The sequence below is a fragment of the Centroberyx affinis genome, unplaced genomic scaffold, assembly GCF_046629955.1.
Source record: "Centroberyx affinis isolate AG114_WGS23_722 - 3 ecotype Tasmania unplaced genomic scaffold, CSIRO-AGI_Caff_v1 ptg001456l_1, whole genome shotgun sequence".
Taxonomy (NCBI): Eukaryota; Metazoa; Chordata; class Actinopteri; order Beryciformes; family Berycidae; genus Centroberyx; species Centroberyx affinis.
Window position 1 is genome coordinate 72 of NW_027279929.1, and position 22,530 is coordinate 22,601.

The 22,530-nt window shown below is 41.9% G+C and overlaps 2 protein-coding genes across 3 annotated transcripts; one reads left to right on the forward strand and one right to left on the reverse strand.

The window, feature by feature from the left end:
- The first annotated feature begins 236 nt into the window (after positions 1 to 236).
- On the forward strand, positions 237 to 11,661 carry rad54l (RAD54 like). 2 transcript variants are annotated; one of them, XM_071526770.1, is made up of 19 exons: positions 237 to 339; positions 465 to 548; positions 2,311 to 2,313; positions 5,289 to 5,399; positions 5,516 to 5,576; positions 5,665 to 5,800; positions 6,339 to 6,408; positions 6,508 to 6,796; positions 7,391 to 7,515; positions 7,617 to 7,767; positions 7,873 to 7,999; positions 8,557 to 8,631; positions 8,923 to 9,053; positions 9,147 to 9,257; positions 9,920 to 10,043; positions 10,147 to 10,225; positions 10,309 to 10,488; positions 10,836 to 10,999; positions 11,454 to 11,661. In XM_071526770.1, exons 1-19 carry the CDS (start codon positions 337 to 339, stop codon positions 11,653 to 11,655), a joined length of 2,226 nt encoding a protein of 741 aa, XP_071382871.1. In that variant the 5' UTR covers positions 237 to 336; the 3' UTR covers positions 11,656 to 11,661. The 2 variants fall into 2 exon arrangements, with proteins under 2 accessions (XP_071382871.1, XP_071382869.1); XM_071526768.1 differs by lacking the exon at positions 2,311 to 2,313.
- Positions 11,662 to 11,983: 322 nt separating this feature from the next.
- lrrc41 (leucine rich repeat containing 41) lies at positions 11,984 to 17,840 on the reverse strand. Its single transcript, XM_071526771.1, has 10 exons — positions 17,692 to 17,840; positions 16,929 to 17,015; positions 16,737 to 16,795; positions 15,843 to 16,641; positions 15,423 to 15,656; positions 15,124 to 15,288; positions 14,844 to 14,942; positions 13,877 to 14,005; positions 13,455 to 13,527; positions 11,984 to 12,203 (listed from the first exon to the last, which is right to left on the reverse strand). Exons 1-10 carry the CDS (start codon positions 17,828 to 17,830, stop codon positions 11,984 to 11,986), a joined length of 2,004 nt encoding a protein of 667 aa, XP_071382872.1. The 5' UTR covers positions 17,831 to 17,840.
- Positions 17,841 to 22,530: the final 4,690 nt, after the last annotated feature.

Here is a 22,530-nt window from a genome sequence, read left to right on the forward strand (position 1 = left end):
AGTGGAAGGCAAACCTACTCATGACAGTTTCTGACCTTTAAGGCTTGCCGTAGTGTTGTGCAACATTTCGCGCGAAGTTTAGTTTATGTAAATAAACCGAAGGGACCTGTGGTCACGGTCGAACAGGCGTTTGGCTGTTGGAAATTCTTGTAGACTATTTTTTGTTAACTGTACTAATGTATTTAGTCATTCGCCTATGATGAGTGTTTTGTAAAGTAGCACACAAGTAAAGACATGAGCTGCTCTGCTTGGGAAATTGAACAGACAGAGCCGACAACTAGCTAACGCTAGTAGTAGGAGTGTCAACGGAAGTGCTACAACGGGGATACAAGGAAAATGGTAAGACCAAATAATTACTTTGGTAACGTCATATCTACATAATACAGACTCAAAGGGCAATGTCCTGTGCGTTGGCCTGTTGACCATTAACGTTAAGTAACTGTCTATCTAAATGTTGTTCCCAGAGAAGGAGTCTTGCTCCAAGTCAGGTTGCCAAACGGAAGCATGGGGGGGACTCGTCCGAAGAGGACGACTGGACGCCCGGGGATGTAAGTTGGTTATTGTTTTACTCTGCTTGTAATGTAGATGACTGTAGCACTGAAACCAATGCTGTGAATTGCTTGTCAGATACCCCTGATACGTTCCGTTGTTGTGTATGGTTAGGAGCATAGAGGTATGGAGAGACCTGTCCGCCAAACGCCATTCAAAAATCTATCAATTTAAAGTTTTCTGGCTTATCGGCAAATGTACACACCTGGTGGAACATGACTTTAAATCTCTTCTGAATTGTAAGCGATCACTTGTTAATTCGGCAGGCATCTGATTCACATATGAGTACTTTAATAAGTGTTCAACTTGGAATTGGTTAGACTTATGAAAAATGATTGTGCTGCTTATTGAACCACTTGTATGCCAAATTTTCCAGGGTTTCTTACCAATTACTAAAAGCTTTGAAGTAATTGACTACCAGAATGTATCTGTTGTGTGCCTATCTTAATACTTAATTAGATAATGCATCCAGAATTGAATCACGACATGGAGCTTCTGCTTTTACTTGCTTTATTGTCCAAACAGCGGGTCGTACAACAACATGCCTCCTGGGCGGTGTTCCATAAAGCGGGTTTAGTGAAAACCAAAGTCAAAGTCAGTTACCACGGTAACTGACTTTTCGAACCTAACCTGCTCGCTGGCAGGTTTTCTTCAACAAACCCTGAGTTTCTCTCTGTCTCCTCCGTCTTACAGAGTCTTTCATTTCCTCATTCATTCAACCCGTATCAAAGCGCATTAATTAGCGGAGGTTTACTCTATGTCAGAATCAAAATCCTGGTTGGATATTAATTTGTTACTCAAGGACTATCTAAAGTTACCGCTTTTATCCGCATCAGTCATTTCTTTGAACAGCGGTTTTTGCCTTCACATTCAAATATTAGCCTACACAGCGTGACTTCACCCTCAGCTCAGAATAAAACCACTGCATGTCCTTTTTGCGAGTGGAAGTTTTTATTTTATTTTTATAGAACACTGTGACTCTGTGCACACAAGACAGCTATCAGTTTGTTAGAGCAGTTCCTGCATTGAAATGTTTATTGCACATAATGTGTAATCTCAGTTTAAATTTACAAAATCGGTATGAAGCGGCTGGGCCACAGGTTTCACCTTCAGGCTGATGTATAGGCTAATCTGCTTGGTGTTCAACTTTCCCACTCCCTTGAACACATTTGGGTATTGCTGTGGGAGTGAGTATTTAATGTCTGTAACAGCTGAGACATTTTCACCTATTTTCAGCAATCCTAGCTTCATGGCTGTCTTTCTCCAGGAGTGGTTCACCATTGCCTTTAATCACAATGAATTCTGCCTGATCAGTCCTGTTACCAATTGTGATTTCACACTTGAATGCCCCTTGACTGGCAGTGACTGACTGGATGAATATGGGTACAAATTTCTCTGTTTTTTTTGGCACGTATGAATAGCATTTTATCTTTTCTTCCTTCAGTGCAAACAATGCAAACTCTTTTTGTTCTACCTCAACAATGTTCACATTTTGTTTCTTTGACCCTTTTGTGTGGCACATTTTTGAGAAATGGTCTTTACCATTACACTTGTGACACTTGTCCACGTGCAGGGCATTTGGGATCCTTTCCCATGTAATCTGTGTGGTTCTCAGTGGTTCTGGTGGGTCGGGTCTAGCTACAATTTGACATCCATGACATGCCTTACAATATCTCTCAGCTGCTTTATTCATGCCAGGCCACCAAACCTTGGTTCTGAGATGTTGTTTGGTTCCCACTATTCCCAAATGTCCTTCATGAGCCAGTATAAGTGCTCCTGCCTGTAGATTCTGTGGCAGCACTATGCGATTTCCCTGTAGAACTATGTATCCTACTACACACAGTTCATTCGCAATTGGTGCATATGGTTTACAGTTCTTAAAGTGTCCATTTGTGATTGCCTTGCGGAGCAGAGGCTTCCTCCACCTCTTGGGTAGTAAGTGCTTTGAGTGTAGCACTTATTGCTACAAATCTCACATACTCCTCCAATTCATGTTTGTGTATCTCCTTTTGTGCTGTATCCCCCAGCAGCCGTGATAGCGGGTCTGCTATGTTCTGTTTGCCAGGCATGTGCACCACTTTGAAGTTATACGGCTGCAGTCTGAGGACCCATCGCTCTATGCGTGCAAATGGTTTAGATCGGTGACTGTATATAACTTCCAATGGCTTTTGGTCTGTGACTAGGTCAAACTTCATGCCATACACATATGGATGTAGCCTCTCACAAGCCCACACCAGAGCTAAGGCTTCACGCTCTGTCTGAGAGTACCTCCGCTCACAGTCTGTCAGGCTGCAGCTCACATAGCACACAGGTACCATCTCTCCTTGCTGGTCCTGCAATAGTACTGCTCCTAAACCTACAGGACTTGCATCTGCTGTCACCTTGGTTGCTGCTTCCTTGTCAAAGTAGGCTAGGGTACCAGCTTTGGCTAGCTCATTCTCTAAAGCTTGGAATGCTTGTTTCTATTCTGGTCCAAATTTGAATGGTGTGTCCTTTCGGGTCAGACGTCGTAGCGGCTCTGACAGTGTTGCAAACTGTGATATGAATCTACTTCTGTAACCGACAAGTCCCAGGAAGCTCCTCACCTCTGTAGCGTTCTCTGGTTGTCTGGCTTCCATTACAGCTCTCACTCTCTCTTCTGTCGGTCCAATACCTTTCTGTGACAGAAGTATCCCCATGAATACCAGTCTGTCCATATTGAACTGGCACTTGTCTGGATTCAGTGTTAGTCCACATTCTGAGAGTCTCCTCATGATGGCGTGCAGGCGCTTGTCGTGCATTTCCTGGTTTGGTGCGTGCACTATCACATCATCTGAGATGTTCTCGACACCTTCAATGCCAGCTAATGCATTGGCTATCTCATGCTGGTGTTGCTCACTGGCTGACGATACACCAAATATCAGTCTCTTGTATCTGTATACTCCGTTGTGTACTGCAAATGTAGTTACTTCCTGTGACTCTGGGGTCAGTTCTAATTGATGGTAGCCTCATTTCAGGTCCAGCTTGCTAAATATAGTGGAGCCATTCATGCCTTGGAGTATTTCGTCCACAGTAGGAATAGGGTACCGTTCCCTCATGATCGCCTCATTGGCCCTTCTCATATCTAGGCACATCCTGATATCCTTGTCAGGTTTTGGGAGTACAACCACTGGGTTTACCCAGGGGGTGGGGCCCTCGACACGTTCTACAATGTCCATGTCCATCAATTCTTTTATCTTTTTCTCCACAGCCTCCCGGAGGTTGTGTGGTATGCGTCTGAGTGGCTGGGCCACAGGTTTCACCTTCAGGCTGATGTATAGGCTAATCTGCTTGGTGTTCAACTTTCCCACTCCCTTGAACACATTATGGTATTGCTGTGGGAGTGAATATTTAATGTCTGTAACAGCTGAGACATTTTCACCTATTTTCAGCACTCCTAGCTTCATGACTGTCTTTTTCCCCGGGAGTGGTTCACCATTGCCTTTAATCACAATGAATTCTGCCTGATCAGTCCTGTTACCAATTGTGATTTCACACTTGAATGCCCCCTTGACTGGCAGTGACTGACTGGGTGAATATGGGTACAAATTTCTGTTTTTTTGGCACGTATGAATAGCATTTTATCTTTTCTGCCTTCAGTCTGTCCCATACATTTTCTCCCATCGCATTACTTTTAGCACCTGAATCTACTAACATTTCCAAGTCTACTCCCCCCACACAAAAGGTTAAGTGTCTCTGACATTTCATCCTCTTTTACAATAAATGCAAACTCTTCTTGTTCTACCTCAACAATGTTCACATTTTGTTTCTTTGACCCTTTTGTGCGGCACATTTTTGAGAAATGGTCTTTACCATTATACTTGTGACATGTCTGTCCACGTGCAGGGCATTTGGGATCCTTTCCCATAGATCTGTGTAACCACATCTGTAACACTTTTTCTCTGTTTTGCCCTCTTCTTTATCCCTTATCTTTCCTCTTGTTTTCATGTACTTCCCTCCTTTTTGTGTGACACGAACAGTTTCTGTCTCCCTCTTTTCCCCATGCAAAGACATAGCTGCCATCTGTCCTTCTTTCACACTGTGTGGCCAGTTCCAATGTGCGTGTGAGTGTTAGTCCATGCCCTTCCTCCAGTAAATTTCTGCGGACATATTCCGATGTACACTTACTCAGAATTGCATCCCTTATCTGGTTATCTGTATCTGCCCGAAAATCACAGTCTCTCGCCGTCTGTCGTGTAGAAAATTGTTGCACAGTCTCACCTTGTTTCTGGCACAACTTGTGAAACGTCTGGCAGGCAGCTGAAGTCCTGACTTTTCCATGCTAACTGAAACTCAAGCTAACTTAGCTGCACTTTTTTTTTTTTTTTTCAAAAGTCCGACATCCTCGTCGCTATTGTTGTGTGCCTATCTTAATGCTTAATTAGATCCATCCAGAATTGAATCACGACATGGAGCTTCTGCTTTTACTTGCTTTATTGTCCAAACAGCAGGTCTCCTGGCTATCTCCATCTGTCTTTCCCTGATACTTCCTGTTTTTCCTAGACATGTGACCTATCTAACCCAATACATGACAGTATCCTTTGCACTTTGTAACTGTGCTATGAAAATAAAGCTTTACTTGCTTATTTATTTTAGTTACACACTTTCTCCATGCCACCTGTTCGATAAACTGTGACTCAGAAAGATTTGGCGAGTTAATATCAGTGTGTTGATGAGAGCTGCTGTGATTTGATTTGAATAGTGCGTTCTGTTTTTTGCAGGGAAAAAGAAGGAAAAGTGCTAATGAAATCAGAGAAAGCCATATTTCTCCATTCAGAAAGCCTCTGACACAGCTGACCAACCAGCCTGCATGTATGGATGGTGAAAAGCATGTAAGTATTATTGAGTACTTAAAAGTTAACCTTGCATAATGTTTGTATGTAAATGTTGAAATGGTTGGGATACTTTGCGATGAGCTTGCTCAGTGTTTTTTTTTTTACTCCTGCAGGAGGCATTTATTCGAAGTATCCTCTCCAAGCCATTTAAAATTCCTATTGCAAATTACACAGGTAAAATTTGCCTTCTCACTATTGCTTCTCTTATGTCTACAGGAAATAAAGAATTACATCAATTGCTGACTTTCTGTTCTTCTCGCAGGCTCATTGGGAATCAGGGCACTTGGGCTAAAGCGTGCAGGCGTAAGGCGGGCACTTCACGACCCATTTGCAGAGGATGCATTGGTTCTTTATGAACCCCCAACTTTGGGCACTCATGACCTGATCAAAGCAGACAAGTGAGTTAAAAACATTGTGTTGAATTGAAGAGTCATGCATTTGCCAGTCTTTCAGTAAATCATCTTTTACTTGGAGATCTCCAGTGAAAACAACTTGATAGTTAAAGCTGCACTGTGCGACTTTGTACATTGGTGCTCCGAATGGCAGCGAGAAGTAACTGTTTGAAAACTGGTTGAACTTTAATACTCAGAAATCATGTAACTGCACACTCACGTTTACCAACCCGGCCGATCTGTGATGCTTTATACCAAAGGGACGAGAGAGGCAAAAGATCTGACGCTGTGAGTTCAGCTTTTTCTGGACAGAGCGCTCGCTGTTTGTAGTTTGTAGTTGTATTTTGCTTCCTCACTCCGTGTGTGGAGAAGTCGCAGCCACTGCCCCACTTTGTGATATAGACCGATAAGACAGTAGATTTTTACATAAAACTGTAAGGAAAGATTTACTAGCCAGCCATTACTGTCACTGCTACATCAGTTGTGAGTTTTTACAATGGAAAGAAATGTGTTGTGTAACTGCATTTGCATTTGTCTTGTCCAGGGAAAAACTGCCAGTCCATGTCGTTGTGGATCCAATCTTAGGAAAAGTGCTCCGACCCCATCAGAGAGAGGTAAACCCTAGGATGTTTTACTCACACTTTAATGAGGCTGTCTTGCATTGATAAGTGGCTTTTAAAATGGGTGTCTTTTATTTCTTTTTTTTTCTTGAGGGGGTGAAGTTCCTGTGGGACTGCGTGACGGGGAGACGCATCGCCGACTCGTACGGCTGCATCATGGCTGATGAGATGGGTCTGGGGAAGACCTTGCAGTGCATCACCCTCATGTGGACCCTGCTGCGCCAGAGCCCCGACGCCAAGCCCGAGATAGACAAGGCCATCGTGGTCTCGCCTTCCAGTCTGGTTCGCAACTGGTACAATGAAGTGGGAAAGTGGCTGGGGGGACGCATCACGCCGGTTGCCATCGATGGAGGTTCAAAGGACGAGATAGACAAACAGCTAGGTAGTTGCTTCCTCCCTCCTGTCTCAATCTGCACTATATTCAGTAATAAAAATCTGAAAGAAAACCACCCTCCAACAAATCCACCCTCAGACACTCTTACAGTTAGAATCAATTTCCGATTTCTTCAGTGCATTCCAGGAGTTAATTTACTCAAACCGCAATGTGTTTTTGTATCTGAATTGCATTCTGGTCTATTGAAGCTACTGTCAGTGGAGAAATGTGTATCTCTGCCTCTTCGATGATGGAAGTCCTGTCTGATTGTTGATAGAAAGAACCTTGCTGAAGGACTGACACCAAAACCTGACATTTACCCCTGATGTTTTAGGTAGCTGAAAATTCGTCTGCTGTCAAACTTCATTGTAGCTGCTGTAAATATCTGGACGTCACACCACACATCGTCTACGTTTAACCAGTTATCCAAAGGAATTAGGAAAATATGCCACCAAACAATAAAAAAGATGCAAGGTACATTGCATTTCTGAAACTCTAAAACAAAGGGTTTTAAGGTGGATTTTTCCTTAGAAATGCATGATTTTGAAAATATCAGAATAATTGTGCCCACTTGTTAATTGCCTTGATTTCTGTGGTCCCCAGTGAACTTCATGACTCAGCATGGCTTGAGGGTGCCTACTCCAATATTGATCATTTCATATGAGACATTTCGACTGCACGCTGAGGTTCTGCACAAGGGGAAAGTTGGAATTGTCATCTGTGATGAGGTACTTGAGCCACTTTATTTACCTTTTCCACTCTGCCGTTACAGTAGCTGTCAAGAACTATTGATTAGACAATGTGACCTTAACAAGTCTGCATGCTACAGGGCCATCGGCTGAAGAACTCTGACAACCAGACATACCAGGCCCTAAATGCCATGAAAGCACAGAGGAGAGTGCTGATATCAGGCACCCCGATCCAGAATGATCTGCTAGAGTACTTCAGCCTGGTGCACTTTGTTAATAGTGGAATCCTTGGTAAGCAGCCACACACAGAAACACGGTTCAAACATGCGTTAGTTATTTCTGCTGTCTTCCTGATTTCATGTGTGTCTTGTGTGTTTTTTTCCCCCTCGATGTCAGGTACCGCCCAGGAGTTTAAAAAGCGATTTGAGCTTCCCATCTTGAAGGGTCGAGATGCAGCCGCCAGTGATAAAGACAGACAGGCTGGAGAGGAGAAGCTCAAGGAGCTGATCAGCATCGTCAACAGGTGAGCTGGAAAGGGAACAGGCAAGGAGTTAGGATATTCAAAAAGGTTTCACAACAGTGTTTTGGTTTTGTAGTTTAAACCTTGTGCTGTTTCTTATGTTTTTTTTATCATTTATTTTTAGTGTTTCCTGTTTTATTCCCTCTTATATTTTACTCTTGTTTTTATGCCTTCGTGTAAAGCATAAACTCTACTTTTAGATAAGTGCTATATAAATCAAATGTATTACAAAAGTTTATTATTATATATCCATATAATACATAATAAATGTCAATACAGGATACATTAGAGGACAGCAAAGGAACAAACACAAATCCCAAAGATTGACATTTGGTCTCATTTATCAAATGGGAAACACAACACTTTGTACAGAAAGCATTTGCAGCATTGCAATCAAGCACATCTCAATTGCAGCATACATTGTACTGAGTCTTGGAAAACATTTGGTGTGAAATGATTCTGTTTAAATCAGGAGCTGGCCCAGTATATCACCATCTTTTAACTTTTCAGACATACTGAAACATTGACCAATAAAAAGGCATGTTCTGTCTTTTTAACAGGTGCTTGATAAGGAGAACATCCGACATCCTCTCCAAGTATCTCCCTGTGAAAATTGAGCAGGTTGTCTGCTGCAGGTATTGTTCATAGGGTTTATGGTGTAAAGTTTGATACTAAAACGGATTCACCATTTAAAAAATACTACTCTTATAAAATGATTTCTGGCATGAAAATGCATACAACTCAATAGTACAATTCTATCGACAATAGTGATATATTAGCCAAGTGAAGTAATGAGTAATATTTTTGAAATAATCAATATTTTTGTATTTGTAAGTATTGAGCAACGTCTGACAATTATCTTAAAATGGTTATAGTGTTTTAATATTGATGTAACTGATGAATGTGGTCGTATCTGTTTCCCACAGGCTGACCCCTCTCCAAACGGAGCTATATAAGCGGTTCCTGAGGCAGGCCAAGCCCATTGAGACATTGCAAGCGGGCAAAATAAGTGTTTCCTCCCTGTCCTCCATCACATCGCTCAAGAAACTGTGCAATCGTAAGTGTCTAAACTCAGTATATAACCCACTCTGTCTCACTGTGAGTCGTTCTTGGTTGGAAAGAAGTATTAAAATCTCCTGTTGTGTCTCAGACCCGGCTCTTATCTATGAAAAGTGTTTGGAGGGTGAAGAAGGCTTTGAGGGGGCACTGGATCTCTTTCCATCTGGCTACTGCACTAAAGCTGTGGAGCCTCAGCTGTCTGGTAAGTACATTCACTCATCAGTGCTCCACTCCAGTGCTCCACAAAACTATAGCATGGCTCATCATCTGTGCAGTTGCAGAGAAATGAAAATCCCAAGGCCACAGTCAATATATAAACTTCAATTTTTTATCATGTCAGTTTAAATGGTGCCAGATATGTTTCTGTATCACCCCGCCTGCACATACATAAAATGCTGTCAAGTCACCTCATTCACGGCCTGGCCAAGTGTCAGTAGGATGTAAACACAGCTGTGTGAGAACTGAGTGATGCTGGCTTCTTCAACTATGGATATCATCGCTTTCACTGCAATCATAGCAAAAGAAGCAGCAATAACGGAGAAGCGTGTCAAAAGTTTAGGAAGACGGTAAAAGGCAGAACTTGCAAAGAGAAGATTCAAAGGTTAAGACGGGAAACATTTCTAGATGAAATGTGATTATAAGAAAATAGGATATAAAAGCGCAAAAGTTCCCTCATGGATCTTAAAATTATGATGGCTTAGTAATGTTCCAAAAAGCTTATGTTCCATCAAGAAATCGCATTTTTGAAGAATATAATGTAAATATACCTCAAATTAAGATTGAAGGTCAAATAAATTCTGTGTTGTACCTTTTTTAAATTGTATTTCTGGGTGATAAATTGTAATGAAGTGCCTTTGATTCCAGGGAAAATGCTGGTTCTTGACTACATTCTGGCAATGACAAGGACCACAAGTAGTGACAAGGTGGTGCTCGTCTCAAACTACACTCAAACACTGGACCTCTTTGAAAAGCTGTGCAGATCTCGCAGGTGATTGGGGTGTGGAGGAATAACTGCCATTAAAGTATGTCTGTATAAGTTATGTGATGTATCAGTTAAGGCGAGCAACAAACCTCCTCCTGGTCTTTTATAGATACCTCTATGTTCGATTGGACGGCACGATGTCTATCAAGAAAAGGGCAAAGATTGTGGAAAGATTCAACAGTCCATCTGTGAGTTGGAGCCTTTGTTTTAAATGATCATGTACCTTGAAGGGGAATTAGACGGCATCTAAATGTTTTCCTCTCTTTGTCAGAACCCAGAATTCATCTTCATGCTGAGCAGCAAGGCCGGCGGATGTGGCCTGAATCTGATCGGCGCTAACCGCTTGGTGATGTTCGATCCGGACTGGAACCCAGCCAACGACGAGCAGGCGATGGCGCGGGTTTGGAGAGATGGACAGAAGAAAACCTGCTACATCTACAGGCTGCTCTCTGTGAGTTCCACACCGCTTGCATGGCCAAGCTATGAAGTCAAAAACACTTTCATAGTGCCCTTGCAATGCAATCTCAAAGAATCTGGACTTTTGTCTTTGAACATAGCTGATCACCATTATTTATTGTCTGTTTTTATCGGTAAGGTTTGACATAAGGGCCCTTATGCGTAAAACTCATCAATAACAAACTGAGCAAAATCTGCGGCTCCGTAATTTGAATTTATTTGTAAATTTAGCAGAGCAGTGACAGAGCCATATTACTGCTCCCTCATTCTCAGCGGCAGCCTATGAAAATCAACATGTTAATTGTCACATATTTAACATCCAGCCTGTTTGTGTGCTTGCAGACGGGGACGATAGAGGAGAAGATCCTGCAGAGGCAGGCCCACAAGAAAGCCCTGAGCAGCTGTGTGGTGGACGAGGAGCAGGACGTGGAGCGCCACTTCTCCCTGGGTGAACTGCGAGAGCTGTTCTCCCTCAACGAGGAGACCTTGAGCGACACACATGACAAGTAAGAGAAGATGACACACACTCACAAGATATGGATGGACTACAGTTTGACTAATATGGGGTTTTCAAGGCCAATAGCAATATTTTTTGGATTGAAGCTGCTGATGGACAATATTTTGAAATTTGACAATTTCCATTCCAAAAAAAAAAATAGGATTCAGTGTTGCCTCCTAATGTTATTCTTGTTGGGGTGGAAAAGCTTTTCAAACATTTAGATCATGGGACACTAGAACTCTTCACTAAACCCAGGATTTGAAAACAGGGCTGTAGTTCCTTAACTATTCATTGGATATGAGAGAAAATCACCTTAAATTAAAACGGACAATCCTCATGCCCATGGTCATTTCACATACAAAGTAATATGTGAACAGAACCAAAATATCAAACTGCATGTCATTATTCACTGTATCTGCCTCCTAAACAGCCTCTCTTCCTCCTCCTTGTGGCCTTGTCAGGTTTCGCTGTCGGCGCTGCGTTAACGAGAGGGAGGTCCGTCCTCCTCCAGACCAGTCGGACTGCACCAGCGACCTTTCCCAGTGGCACCACTGCGCCGACAAGAAGGGCCTGAGGGACCCGGTGCTGAAAGCCTCCTGGGACGCTGCCGTCTCCTTCGTCTTCCACCAGCGCTCCCACGAGGACCAGAAGGGTGTCGTGTAGCAGGAAGACCACAACAAACACAGAGAGAACAATGCAGCCACCGATTTTCTAGCCCTCTATCTGCCATCCATGTAAATATTGCTTTACATCTTATTTATTTCTTCTTACATTAAGGTGTTCAAACATATGATTCTAATTCCATCTATTTTAATTAAAACAGATGGAATTAGATTCATATGTTTGGTTGCACTTCCACTGCAGGCCAGGTGACAAAATGCATTAACACTGTCCATGAAGATGGGAGACAGGACACCTGGATTTGAGATACAGTTAAATCCAATAAGTCTCCCAAAAACATCCGAGTCCAGCATTTGACTGGTCTGTTTGTTCACATGTTGCTGATGTGGTCTGCCATCGTGTCCCTGGATTTCCATCCATCGACCAGGAAGTCACAGACTGGATGGAGGCTCCTCAGTGCAGTGTACCACACCTTGTGGTCTCGGTCCCAGGGGTTTTTCCTAAGGTCAAGGGTCACTCGATGTGGTGGACGATGTTTCTCCATCTGCCGGCTGAACTCCAGCAGCTCAGCAGGTTGAATAAAGTTGGAGCTGTTTAGGGCAAAAACACACAAGCGGAAATGTCTGTACCTGTCTATGCAGAACATGATACCCTGATATACCACTTCTATATGACCATCACTGTATATGTGCTGTATATACACCATAAATCCTGACAGTATATACACTCATCAAATGACTGTATGCAGTATATGACACAGACCTGTGCCAAATGTGTGAAAGAATACTTAAAAGTGGACTTCAATTCCACATATACAGTACTGTGCAAAACTGTTAGGCACCTGTAAAAAAAAAAAAAATCTATAAAAGTGAAGATGCTTTCAAAAATAATGAAATTAAAAGTTTATAATTATCAAAAAATTTACTATAAAAAGCAGTCTACTGACACACTAATGCAGAAGACAAATAAACATCTAAGACAATTTATGTAAAAAATCTAGGGTGCCTAAGACTTTTGCACGGTACTGTATAGTAAGTAACAAAGGTTGCAACTGTTTTATTGGATTTTGTTTCTCAGATTTTAACTGTTTGTATTGTGAACCATAAAAATGGGTCTTTGAAAACAAAATCTGACATGGCCACTGCGGTTATATATATATATATATATATATTTCAATTTGTCAGAGAATGTGCAAACTAGTACATTAAAATTCAAAGGGATTATTGGATTTAAAATGTCAGTATGACCCAAATTATGCATACACAAGTGTACTAGTTGCAATTACCCCCAATCGCCTAAAAAGCACATTATCCAGCGTCTCAGTGGAGCTCATCCTGTGGTACATCCTCACAGATGCACCCACAGACTCTGTTAGCACTGACCAACACAGTCCAGCTTGTATTCACATTTGAATAAATTTAACTAGAGTCTTCCACAATCTCAGAGCTATTGTTGATCAAAGTAAACTAGCCCTAGTTTGAACCTGCAGCACTGTAAATGGGGTTTTTGCGCAGGTCTGATAAGTATGGAAAACTATTTCCTTCATTTACAGGCCTGAAAATTATGAGAACATTTATTATTAAGTATTCTATTAAGTGTTCTAATTAGGCTATATACTTTTTGAGAGAAAAACTAATATCCACATTTTCGTGATGAAGGGTAAAGTTTGGCCAGCTGAGATGGTACAAAGTAAACCACTCACTTTGACCCTTTATGTACGTGTGTTTTTGGTCATTCAATAAATATTTTTTCTATAACATGAATTCTTCAGATTTACTTCTGGCCTTCAACAACACCTTTAACTGGTCAACTGATAAATCAGTCTAGAAGTCAACACTTACCTGATGTCCAGCTTTTTCACTGTGCTTGGTGAGGATCCTGTGAAGAGTTCAGCCAGTACAGGTACACTCTTGGCTGTTGAGGCAAGCAGTGGTTTGATTTACATTGCTGAAGCATTTCTACATGAAATAATAAATGAGGTAGAGATGCACCAATACCACTTCCTACTAATAACAATACCAACCACTATACAAAAATAATTTAGCTCTTCTTCTTTATTAAGAGGGATTTAACATGACTGAAAAAACAAAAAAAACATTAAAAAGTCAATTTACTTTGATTTCTGACATGTTACAGATTTTAGTATTGGTGAAAAACTCTGATACCAGCATCACATTTAACCTGGTATCAGCCCAATTCCCAATACCAATACTGATACTGATGCATCCCTAAGGTGAATCCTGCTGGGTGAGAAGTCACTTACCTAGGCGGTTCTGAGCCAGGCTGAGTGAGTGGAGAGTCGGCACTTTCTTCAGAGAATCCACCAGTTGCTGTAAACTTTCCTCCTTGTTGCTGCATCTCTCCAGAAGCCGGCAGTCTCTAAATGACAGCTCTGATAGTGGGACAGAAAACACACAAGTGACTGACTGGAATCATTGTAACACACGCCACCGTCTCCCAGACTACTGAACAGTCAATGTGGCTGCTCTGTGTTAGAAGAGCTGCCACATTGTCTTAAGTAATTTTCTATATACTGCATTCACTGGAGATTTTTGAACAAATGGAGTGAATGCCGTTTCATAGAACTTTTCATAGGACATTTAAAAATTCTGAAACATGAGAACTTTGCATAAATCAGTTATTGTCGACCTTTTGAGAGCCAGGAGAAAACACTATGGAGAGATGTAAAAAATCTATGGCACCAAGGCCAAAACTACATTCAGTTGGTCTACATAAGTGATCATGAACTGGTTTAAATTGAAGGAAATCATGTTTTATGTAATATACAATATGTTTGTTTGACACCAATTTTCTTTACAGAGCAAAAGCCACAGTGATTCAGAACCAACTCTATAAATGAATAAGCGGGAATATATGACTGCCTTAGTTGAGATGTATTGATACCGCATTTCATTGCTGATACTGATTTGGGTTAATGATCACTGATCCTATCCATTTCTTTCACTGAATAATATTAACCCAGATTGTTTGATAGTTTGAGGTTATGGGACAAAAACTAAGGTATAATCTAGTTTTCTCTAGAAGAGAGATCTGTCTGTAAAAAAGGAAGAAAATCAATTTGCTTTGATAATACATGTGGCTCTTTGTGTCCGATTTTAGATTTGGGGAAATACTGATATGAGATCTGTATACTGAAATACAGATTTCCAGTAAAGGTATCTGTCCTGATAGATCCCTGATAGATAGCAGTAATTTGTAAGTATGTTTACCTTCCAACATGCAGTTTCTGAGTAGGTTCAGGATCTCGGGGAGACAATCAGCCAGGTTTATGTCCTCCAAGTTGAGCCTCCTTAAGCGTTGATTTGAATCTAAAGGATGATCACATTTCATTACTGACAGCTTACTACTGACTGAAGTGTATCCAACAAGAAAACTCTCCACAGGTGGAAGCCCCTTGGATAAAATCTAATCAAATGGGGGTCCTTGGTTTAATGTGGATCTATTTACAAGTCCTCAACGTTAAAAATGACTTTTGAGGTGAAACATTACCTGAAACACTGGTGAGAAGCTGCCGGTGTGAAGAGCCAGCTGATAGCCTGACCCCCGACACCTGAAGTGATGTGAGACTTGGAGAGCGCTTCAGCACAGAGGTGATGCTGTGCAGGTCTGTCTCTACTTGAGGTACTTTGACTGACAGCTTTTCAAGAGGCAGCTCTGTGGAAAGAACGGTAACAACATCAGACTTTGTGACCCATCAGCAGACAGTAGAAGAGGCGAACACTCCATTATCGGCCCAATCAAACAACATTGGGTACAACATGCATTCACGGTCTTTAAGCGCACGGCACCTGACGAGCCCGTCGACTCGACAGCCGTGGTCTGACGTAGTCCGAGACTCTCTGCCACCGGGTGGATCTCCACGGAGAGGGACCTGAGGTTGAGGCTCGCGTCCAGCAGCGTCTCCGTGAGCGCGGCGTGAGGCAGGACGCCGACGCTCAGATCGGCGAGGGAGCTGCTGGACGTCCCGGACAGCTGTGTGAGGGACCTCGCCAAGGTCAACACCTCCAAGACGCTGAAGATCGCTGTGCACAGAGACAACAGTCAATAGTTCCTCCAGAAAATAACAAATGTGCCGTCTAGTGTTGTCACAATACCAGAATGCCAATCGATGCCAATACTAAGTTTAATAAATACAAAGCAATAGTAGTATAAAAAAGGGACAGTATGGCAATATTACATTTTGGATAGTGCCCAAGCCTACAACTTACAGCAGCTTTGTAGAGTGAGAGAGCGAAGGCACAGCCATGTGGGCAGGAAGGGGATGAGCACAGCGAGGATCTTTGGTCCACACTCCCTGATCTGCAGTGAATGGATCTGTCCCTGGGGACAGGCCTCTGGCGAGGGACCGGCGGATGGCGAGAAGGTTTGACAAAGAACCTGAGGGTCCACGGGGGATTTGGCCATTCCTGATTCCTCCTCCCCAGACACAAAATCCAGCTTTGAGCGCTTGCATGGAGTGGCGTGATCTCCGTCATTGTCAGGAGCCTCCGCCTCAGTGTCTGGGCTGCTGCTGGCCTCCCCCGCAGTGGCCGTAGCACTGTTTGAAATACAACTTGCCCTTTTGTCGTGCATCGACTTCCCTTGAGACTGGTGATTTGCATACTGAGATCCCCTAGCGTGAAGAATCCAGGCCAGTACCATCGGGTCTTGATCATATATGATGAGTTCTTTTGCTTCCCCGTGGTCTAGCATGCGATGCAGGACATACAACGCATGGTGGGACTCCATTTTCAAGAAATCGATGTGGTATTTGACGTCAACACACCGAACACTCTTCTCTAAGATGTTCAGAAGAGGCCGCTGCTCAGTGGTAAAGCAGCGAAGGAACTGGGAGGGTCTGAGATAAAAATGTTTGACGCATTTGGCCATGACCAAGAGGAGAGATTTGATGTTTACATTTGAGATGTGTTTGGCAATGCATATGTATTTGAAGCCGTAGAAAATTAATTGAAAAAACGTGTCCATGGCTTCCTGCTTGCTTTCTTCTTCCGTGTGTATGTCTATTACCTGGAAGACAACACAGAAGACATGTCACACTTGGGTTTAAGGTTTTACTACGCATGAGATTTTGAATCATGATCTAAATAAATCATGCCACCTACACGGTGAGGTCCCCTGATGTCTTGCAGGATTGCGACCCACGCAGAGTAAGTGGATATTCCTAAAAGCATACAAACAAAAAATTATAAAAACTTCTAAATGGAAACTTTATGAATTGCCTCAAATCAAAACATGTGTCCAACAAAGGAAAAAATACACAACACAGTTTTGCACAGTTTAACTTCAGTGGTTACCTTTGAGATTCAGGGCTGGCTGAAACTTATCCAGGTGACTTATGTTCAGATGAGGCAAGAGATCCTTTATGAGGGACGTTGGGAGCTCTGAGTTAAAACAAATATGTTAGGTCAATACCACATAGACTGACATAAAGTGACATTTCAAGTTTGTAGAACAATTCCTTTTTATGGTGCACATTATAAGACAAATTATATATAGGTCCAAAATCGCCGAGCTAATCGTTTAATTACGAGACTACTCTTCAAATCGCCACACCTCTGTTACACCGAGCAGCACTTTTTCCATTACAATTTTAACTTTGGCTCGACTGACTTCTTCCACTAAAACACACCGTAGAGGGCGCTAGCGAGCACTGTGAACAAATTCAAAAACTTGAGATTTTATGAAAATTAAGTGCTATTTGGTGGATCACTTGTATGCCGAATTTACCAGTAGCACCTAACGATCCGTAAAACGTCTCAAGTGATGTTCTATGATGTATGTGCATTTGCCGATAAGCAAGGCTACATTACTTGCTAGATTTTTGTAGCGGCGTTTGGCGTTACCATGTCTCCATACAGGGGTTATGTACACGCCAGCCTCTCTTTTTTAATTGTTAGTGTTTTGGGAGAAGATTATTTACGTTCACAGATACTGATATAACTGTCCCCAAGCCGTGCAAATCACAAAAGAATGAGGAATGAGGGAATCAGGATGAGGGGTTAACGCAGGTTGGCATGATGACGAGCCTGGCGATTACCGAGCAACCGTCCCACTTACCAAGAAGAGCTTTCATGTCCAGAGCAGCAAAATGTTGACTGGCAGCTTGGAGACACATCTTCTTCAGACTTGTTAGACATCTGCTGGCTGCGGCCTTCGCTGCTAACCGCAGGACTTCCTCAGCATAGGCTTCATGCATTCTCTAGCAAGGTGTCCAGACTACTGTAGAGCTACACTGACTAGCAACTCTGCTAGCCTGTTCATCAAGAACAGCTGACATTAACCGACCCAACAAGCCAGCGAGAGGAAAAACTACGACTTCCGTTTTTACATTTCAAAATAAAACGTTGTTGACGAACATCTTGTGACGTTTTTTAAGGAATACAAACTTCGATAGCTAAAATAAAGAATATATTCAACGAGGATAGAAATGCAAGTGTTTCGTCCATCAAAGGTAATTTTCACACTATGTGTAGCGTGGTAAGCGTTTGCAAGATGTCTTCTCTCCGCTTTTATTTTGAAGGCAAATTCTCATCTTTTCTGGTCTTGTGGCTGACTGGTCATAACTTGACAAAGTTTTGTTTTATTCGGTTCAGAAGATGGAGATATGGCCAGAGATATTCTGTCACCGCCCCTATGATATGACTTATTCTGACCTACAGTCTATGATTACTACATACCAAGACCGGAGGTTAAGATAGCTATAATAAGACCGTAAGTACGGCGATTTTGCCTTAAAAATAAAAACAGACAATTTGTGGTGGTTATACATGAGTTTAGGTGGGTTTACCCTCCACTATGTTTTCAGAAAATATGTTTCAAATAAATCCTCATTGGAGTTTTTTTTTTGACAGCGTGTTGTTGAGTTTAAGCAACAGTATTGAACAATTTGTTGTTCCAATTTGTATTCTCACTTTGCAGCTTTCTACAAGGGCTATAACCCCCCAAACACATGACCAACACGTCTGCATGAAAAGCAGGACATACAAAGTGAAACTTAAAAATTCAGAAGTGCAAAGAGAAACCAACTTGCATGGCCTTATACATGCACATTGTCCACTGATTTAACTACTTTTGCAACAAAATATCTTTATACAACCACTTGTTAAAGGAGACATTTGGAAAATCATGGTTGTGTTTTGCTCTATTATGGGTGAGGCCATCAACATATGCGTTTAGTTTGTTGAGACATCTTGCATGAATATAACTTCAATTAATATAATTATTATATTATATTGTATGTGTATGCTAAAGTGCTGGCATTGAGCCTACTATCACTCAACACAGTGTATGCTATGCTACTGCATTTTCCATCCACACAACCTAGAGCATCTTTCTACTCATTTCAAAATAGAATAGTCATACTGATTGATTTTCAGTGTACATAAAATGATATATGCACTGTGTTTACTTATGTATGGCAAATACTTAATTCATAAATGTAAATACAGAGGAAAAATGTTAAACAATTTAAGATAGAAATTTGGCACTACATTAAATTATTACATAGACAACAAAACACCTATGAAACTTCTGTGTCTAGGATCGAGGGCCCACTGGGAAAAGAACAAAGACAAATGAAAGGTCTGTTGTTTTTTTTGACATTTGAATCATTTATTAAACCAACGTCCATTACACTTCCAGAGTCTTCTCTCGGACACAGTGTGAGTGACAGTGGACAATAAGATACAACTGAAAAACCTTGAGGATTACCGTCGAGGTGAGGAGCACAGAGTTTCATAGTAGCTGTCTCGCACCTTCTCTCCAATGTCGTTTTAATTACATTAATCATCAGAAGAACAGCATCGACACTGACTATCAATAGAACATTAGTAGGAACCAAGTAGAAAAAAAACAACAGTAGTCAGAAAAAAAGATTAAAAAGAGCATCTTTATCTTAGTGGATTTTTTTTTTTAAAGCTAAATACTGTAACACTTCTTTTATGTAAATTCTGTTTGTTTTACCTTGTATATTCTCATGTTTTTAGTAAATTCAAGTTGAAAAGAGTGAAGACCCTATTTCTGCATGCTAATTGGTAGATTTGCTGGGTCAATACAGGACAGCACTGCATTCTAGTCTATCTACAACCATCTCTTACAGAAACAAATACGCTCACACAAACCCGCGCCACATACACACACTCACACATACTGTCGTAACATATTTGTCTTTTTTTTTAAGACCTGGCTATCTCCGAGGCTTCTGATTCACTAAGCTGTTTTAGGCTCGGATAAAAAAAAAAAAACACCCCAAAAAACCCATTAGGCTAGATTCATACTTCCTGGAGAAGTCACATGGGGAAAAGTTCATTCTCTTCATCGATTCATACTTCTTTTTTTTCCCCCTTCTATTAGTTGTTTGCGAGATTTTGGCTGTTTATTTGTCCATTCGCTAGGAACTGATAGCCGAACGGACAAGCTCGCATAGACGTGAACGGGAGTCGTGAAGCAAGCGATTGCCAAAAATGACGGATACTGTGTTCAGTAGAAGGAAAGTGACAAAGTTAGAATAATTAAAGCTGCACTAGGCGACTTTGCACATTGGCGGTTCCAAATGGTGGCAGGAGGCAACTGTTTGAAAACGTAGAACTTCAATACCCAGAAATCCTGTAAGGTGACGTCAGTAAACTGCTTTATACCAAAGGAAACCAAAAGACGAGTACGGTAAATCCAGTGGGACATGAATGCGACATTACGCTGATGATACAGGTGTATTTTTGACAGAAAAATCTTGCCTAGTGCAGCTTTAAGAAAGTGTCTGTGCAACGTACCATGAAAAACAACACTCTGAATTGCCCAAAAAGAAACTGCTCTTTTCCTCCAGACAAAGCACTTCTTCTTGGAGTATGAATCAGACCTAAAGGCTACAGGTATCAGGGTTGAAAAACACTTTCTGGTAGCTTCATGGCTGATGGGCAGGAACCTCTGAAATGGGTTTAAAATGGAGGCCAGTTACCACTTCTAGACCTCGGTCAATGTGAGCAAATTTTTCATTTTCTCAAGACATAGAAAAAAAAATCAAACGAAACAACCCCCACCCTGTTTACATTTACTTCCACAGCTGTTTCCACTGTTACGCTATGATGCTTTTTTTCCTCTCTTGTTTCAGTAGTCTGTATATACTTGTTTTTACATAGTCTGTACAGTGGTTCAATGTACATGTTATCTATGTGGGGTGTGTGTGTTGGCAGTGGAGTGAGCTGCACATTAAAGACACAGCGATACACCCTCACTTCATTCACAAAGAAAAAAAAAAAGAATTCCGAAAGATTAACTGTGAAAGTGAGAATGAGAGTCGCATTTGGACTTTCAGGGTGGAAGTCAGTGTTGTCCCAGGATGGTGTGTGTGTGTGTGTGTCTAAATGGATAGATAATTCACAACCATCCTTTTTAATGTGTCACAAAAAAAAAAAATGAATCAAGTAGATACAGCAGGACTCAACGTTCACATATTCGCACATTCACACTGCAGAGCCACATATCAACATGTATGTGCCCTGTCATATTGAAAATCACACACTCGCAGCACGCATCCAGGCTGTCACACGCATGTGCCAGAACAAAAAAACAGACAAGACACTGGAGCCTACAATACAACATCTTGAGAAGGCATTAAGGAAATCTCGCTCAAATAAATAGAAATAAATTAAATCATATAAAAAAAAGAGTGGGTTAAAAAACATAGAAACTCTGTTAAATACAGCAAAAAAAAAATCTCAAATTAATAAGTATTTGCTTACGGACAAAGATGCGAGAGACAGACAGGTTCATTGTTGTAAACGATGACAGACAGAGGAAGACAGACGAGCACACGGACAGGTAGACACATTCACAAATCATTAGTGAGCAGAAAGGCCGGTCAGGGCTCGGTGGCGGCGAGAGTGGAGGGATCGTCCAAGGTTATGTGGTTAAGTGTTGATCTCTGTAGGGGTCGGAGGGATGGGCGGAGGATGGGGGTGAGGGGTGGGGGGGTGCGGAGGGTACTGTGGGTAAAACCAGCAGTTCTCAAATCCCTCCCAGGAAGTACCAGCACGCCGCGCTATGGAAATGTCCCTTCCTGGGTGGGACCTTGTTGGCAGTGCTGCTGCAATGCCCTCTATCTGTTGTTGAAGGGCCTCAGGAGGGGGGGTGGAGGTCAGCGGGGAAAGTGACCAAGTTTTGGGAGATTGGCCCATTGGTCAATTAAACTGATGAGAACACAGACGCCAAAATCACCAACGTGGCCCCGAAAGATCATTGGCTTCAGTGCTAATTGCTAAAACTTTAGCATACACTGCGTTATATGCTACTATCACTCAACATAGTGTATGCTAAAGTGTTAGCATGGAGCCTACTGTCACTCAACATAGTGTATGCTAAAGTGTTCGCATGGACATAGTGTATGCTAAAGTGTTAGCATGGAGCCTACTGTCACTCAACATAGTGTATCCTAAAGTGTTAGCATGGACATATTGTATGCTAAAGTGTTAGCATGGACCATGCCAATGATCTACCAGGGACACATGGATGATTTTGGCATCTATGTTCTCATTTAATGGTTAAATTGACCAACAGGGCAATCTCCCAAAATCTTGGTGTATTCCTTTAAAGCCCAAATCGGGTAGCTAGCAGACATCCTACAAAACCCAATGAAGTTGCGGTTGCGCCCAAATCTTTTGTCTTACGGCTTTAGCCACATTTAGGCCGTCCCAGACTAAATTTTGACATTGTAACCGATGATCTGCGGTCATCAGTGAGACAGCATCATGGACGGAGTAAAGTGCGTCTGCGTTGAGTCCTCGTCTGGCAGTGTCGGACATTGTGAGACATATTGGTGCCGTGTGATTATGCCAAGCGCTTGTTTTTGCTTCTGCATCTTCATTTTGAAACCGTCAGCTGATGTTGGACACAGCTTCATCT

Bases quoted from the DNA above. Each gene is read 5' to 3' on its own strand.
- rad54l (XM_071526770.1), top strand. The intron at 5,400-5,515 runs GTAAGTATTATT...TTACTCCTGCAG, and splicing joins GTATGGATGGTGAAAAGCAT to GAGGCATTTATTCGAAGTAT. The intron at 7,768-7,872 runs GTAAGCAGCCAC...CCTCGATGTCAG, and splicing joins TGTTAATAGTGGAATCCTTG to GTACCGCCCAGGAGTTTAAA.
- lrrc41 (XM_071526771.1), bottom strand. From the start codon at position 17,830: ATGCATGAAGCCTATGCTGAGGAAGTCCTGCGGTTAGCAGCGAAGGCC. The intron at 17,016-17,691 runs GTAAGTGGGACG...GTTTTAACTCAG, and splicing joins GGACATGAAAGCTCTTCTTG to AGCTCCCAACGTCCCTCATA. The intron at 13,528-13,876 runs GTAAGTGACTTC...TTGCCTCAACAG, and splicing joins CCTGGCTCAGAACCGCCTAG to CCAAGAGTGTACCTGTACTG.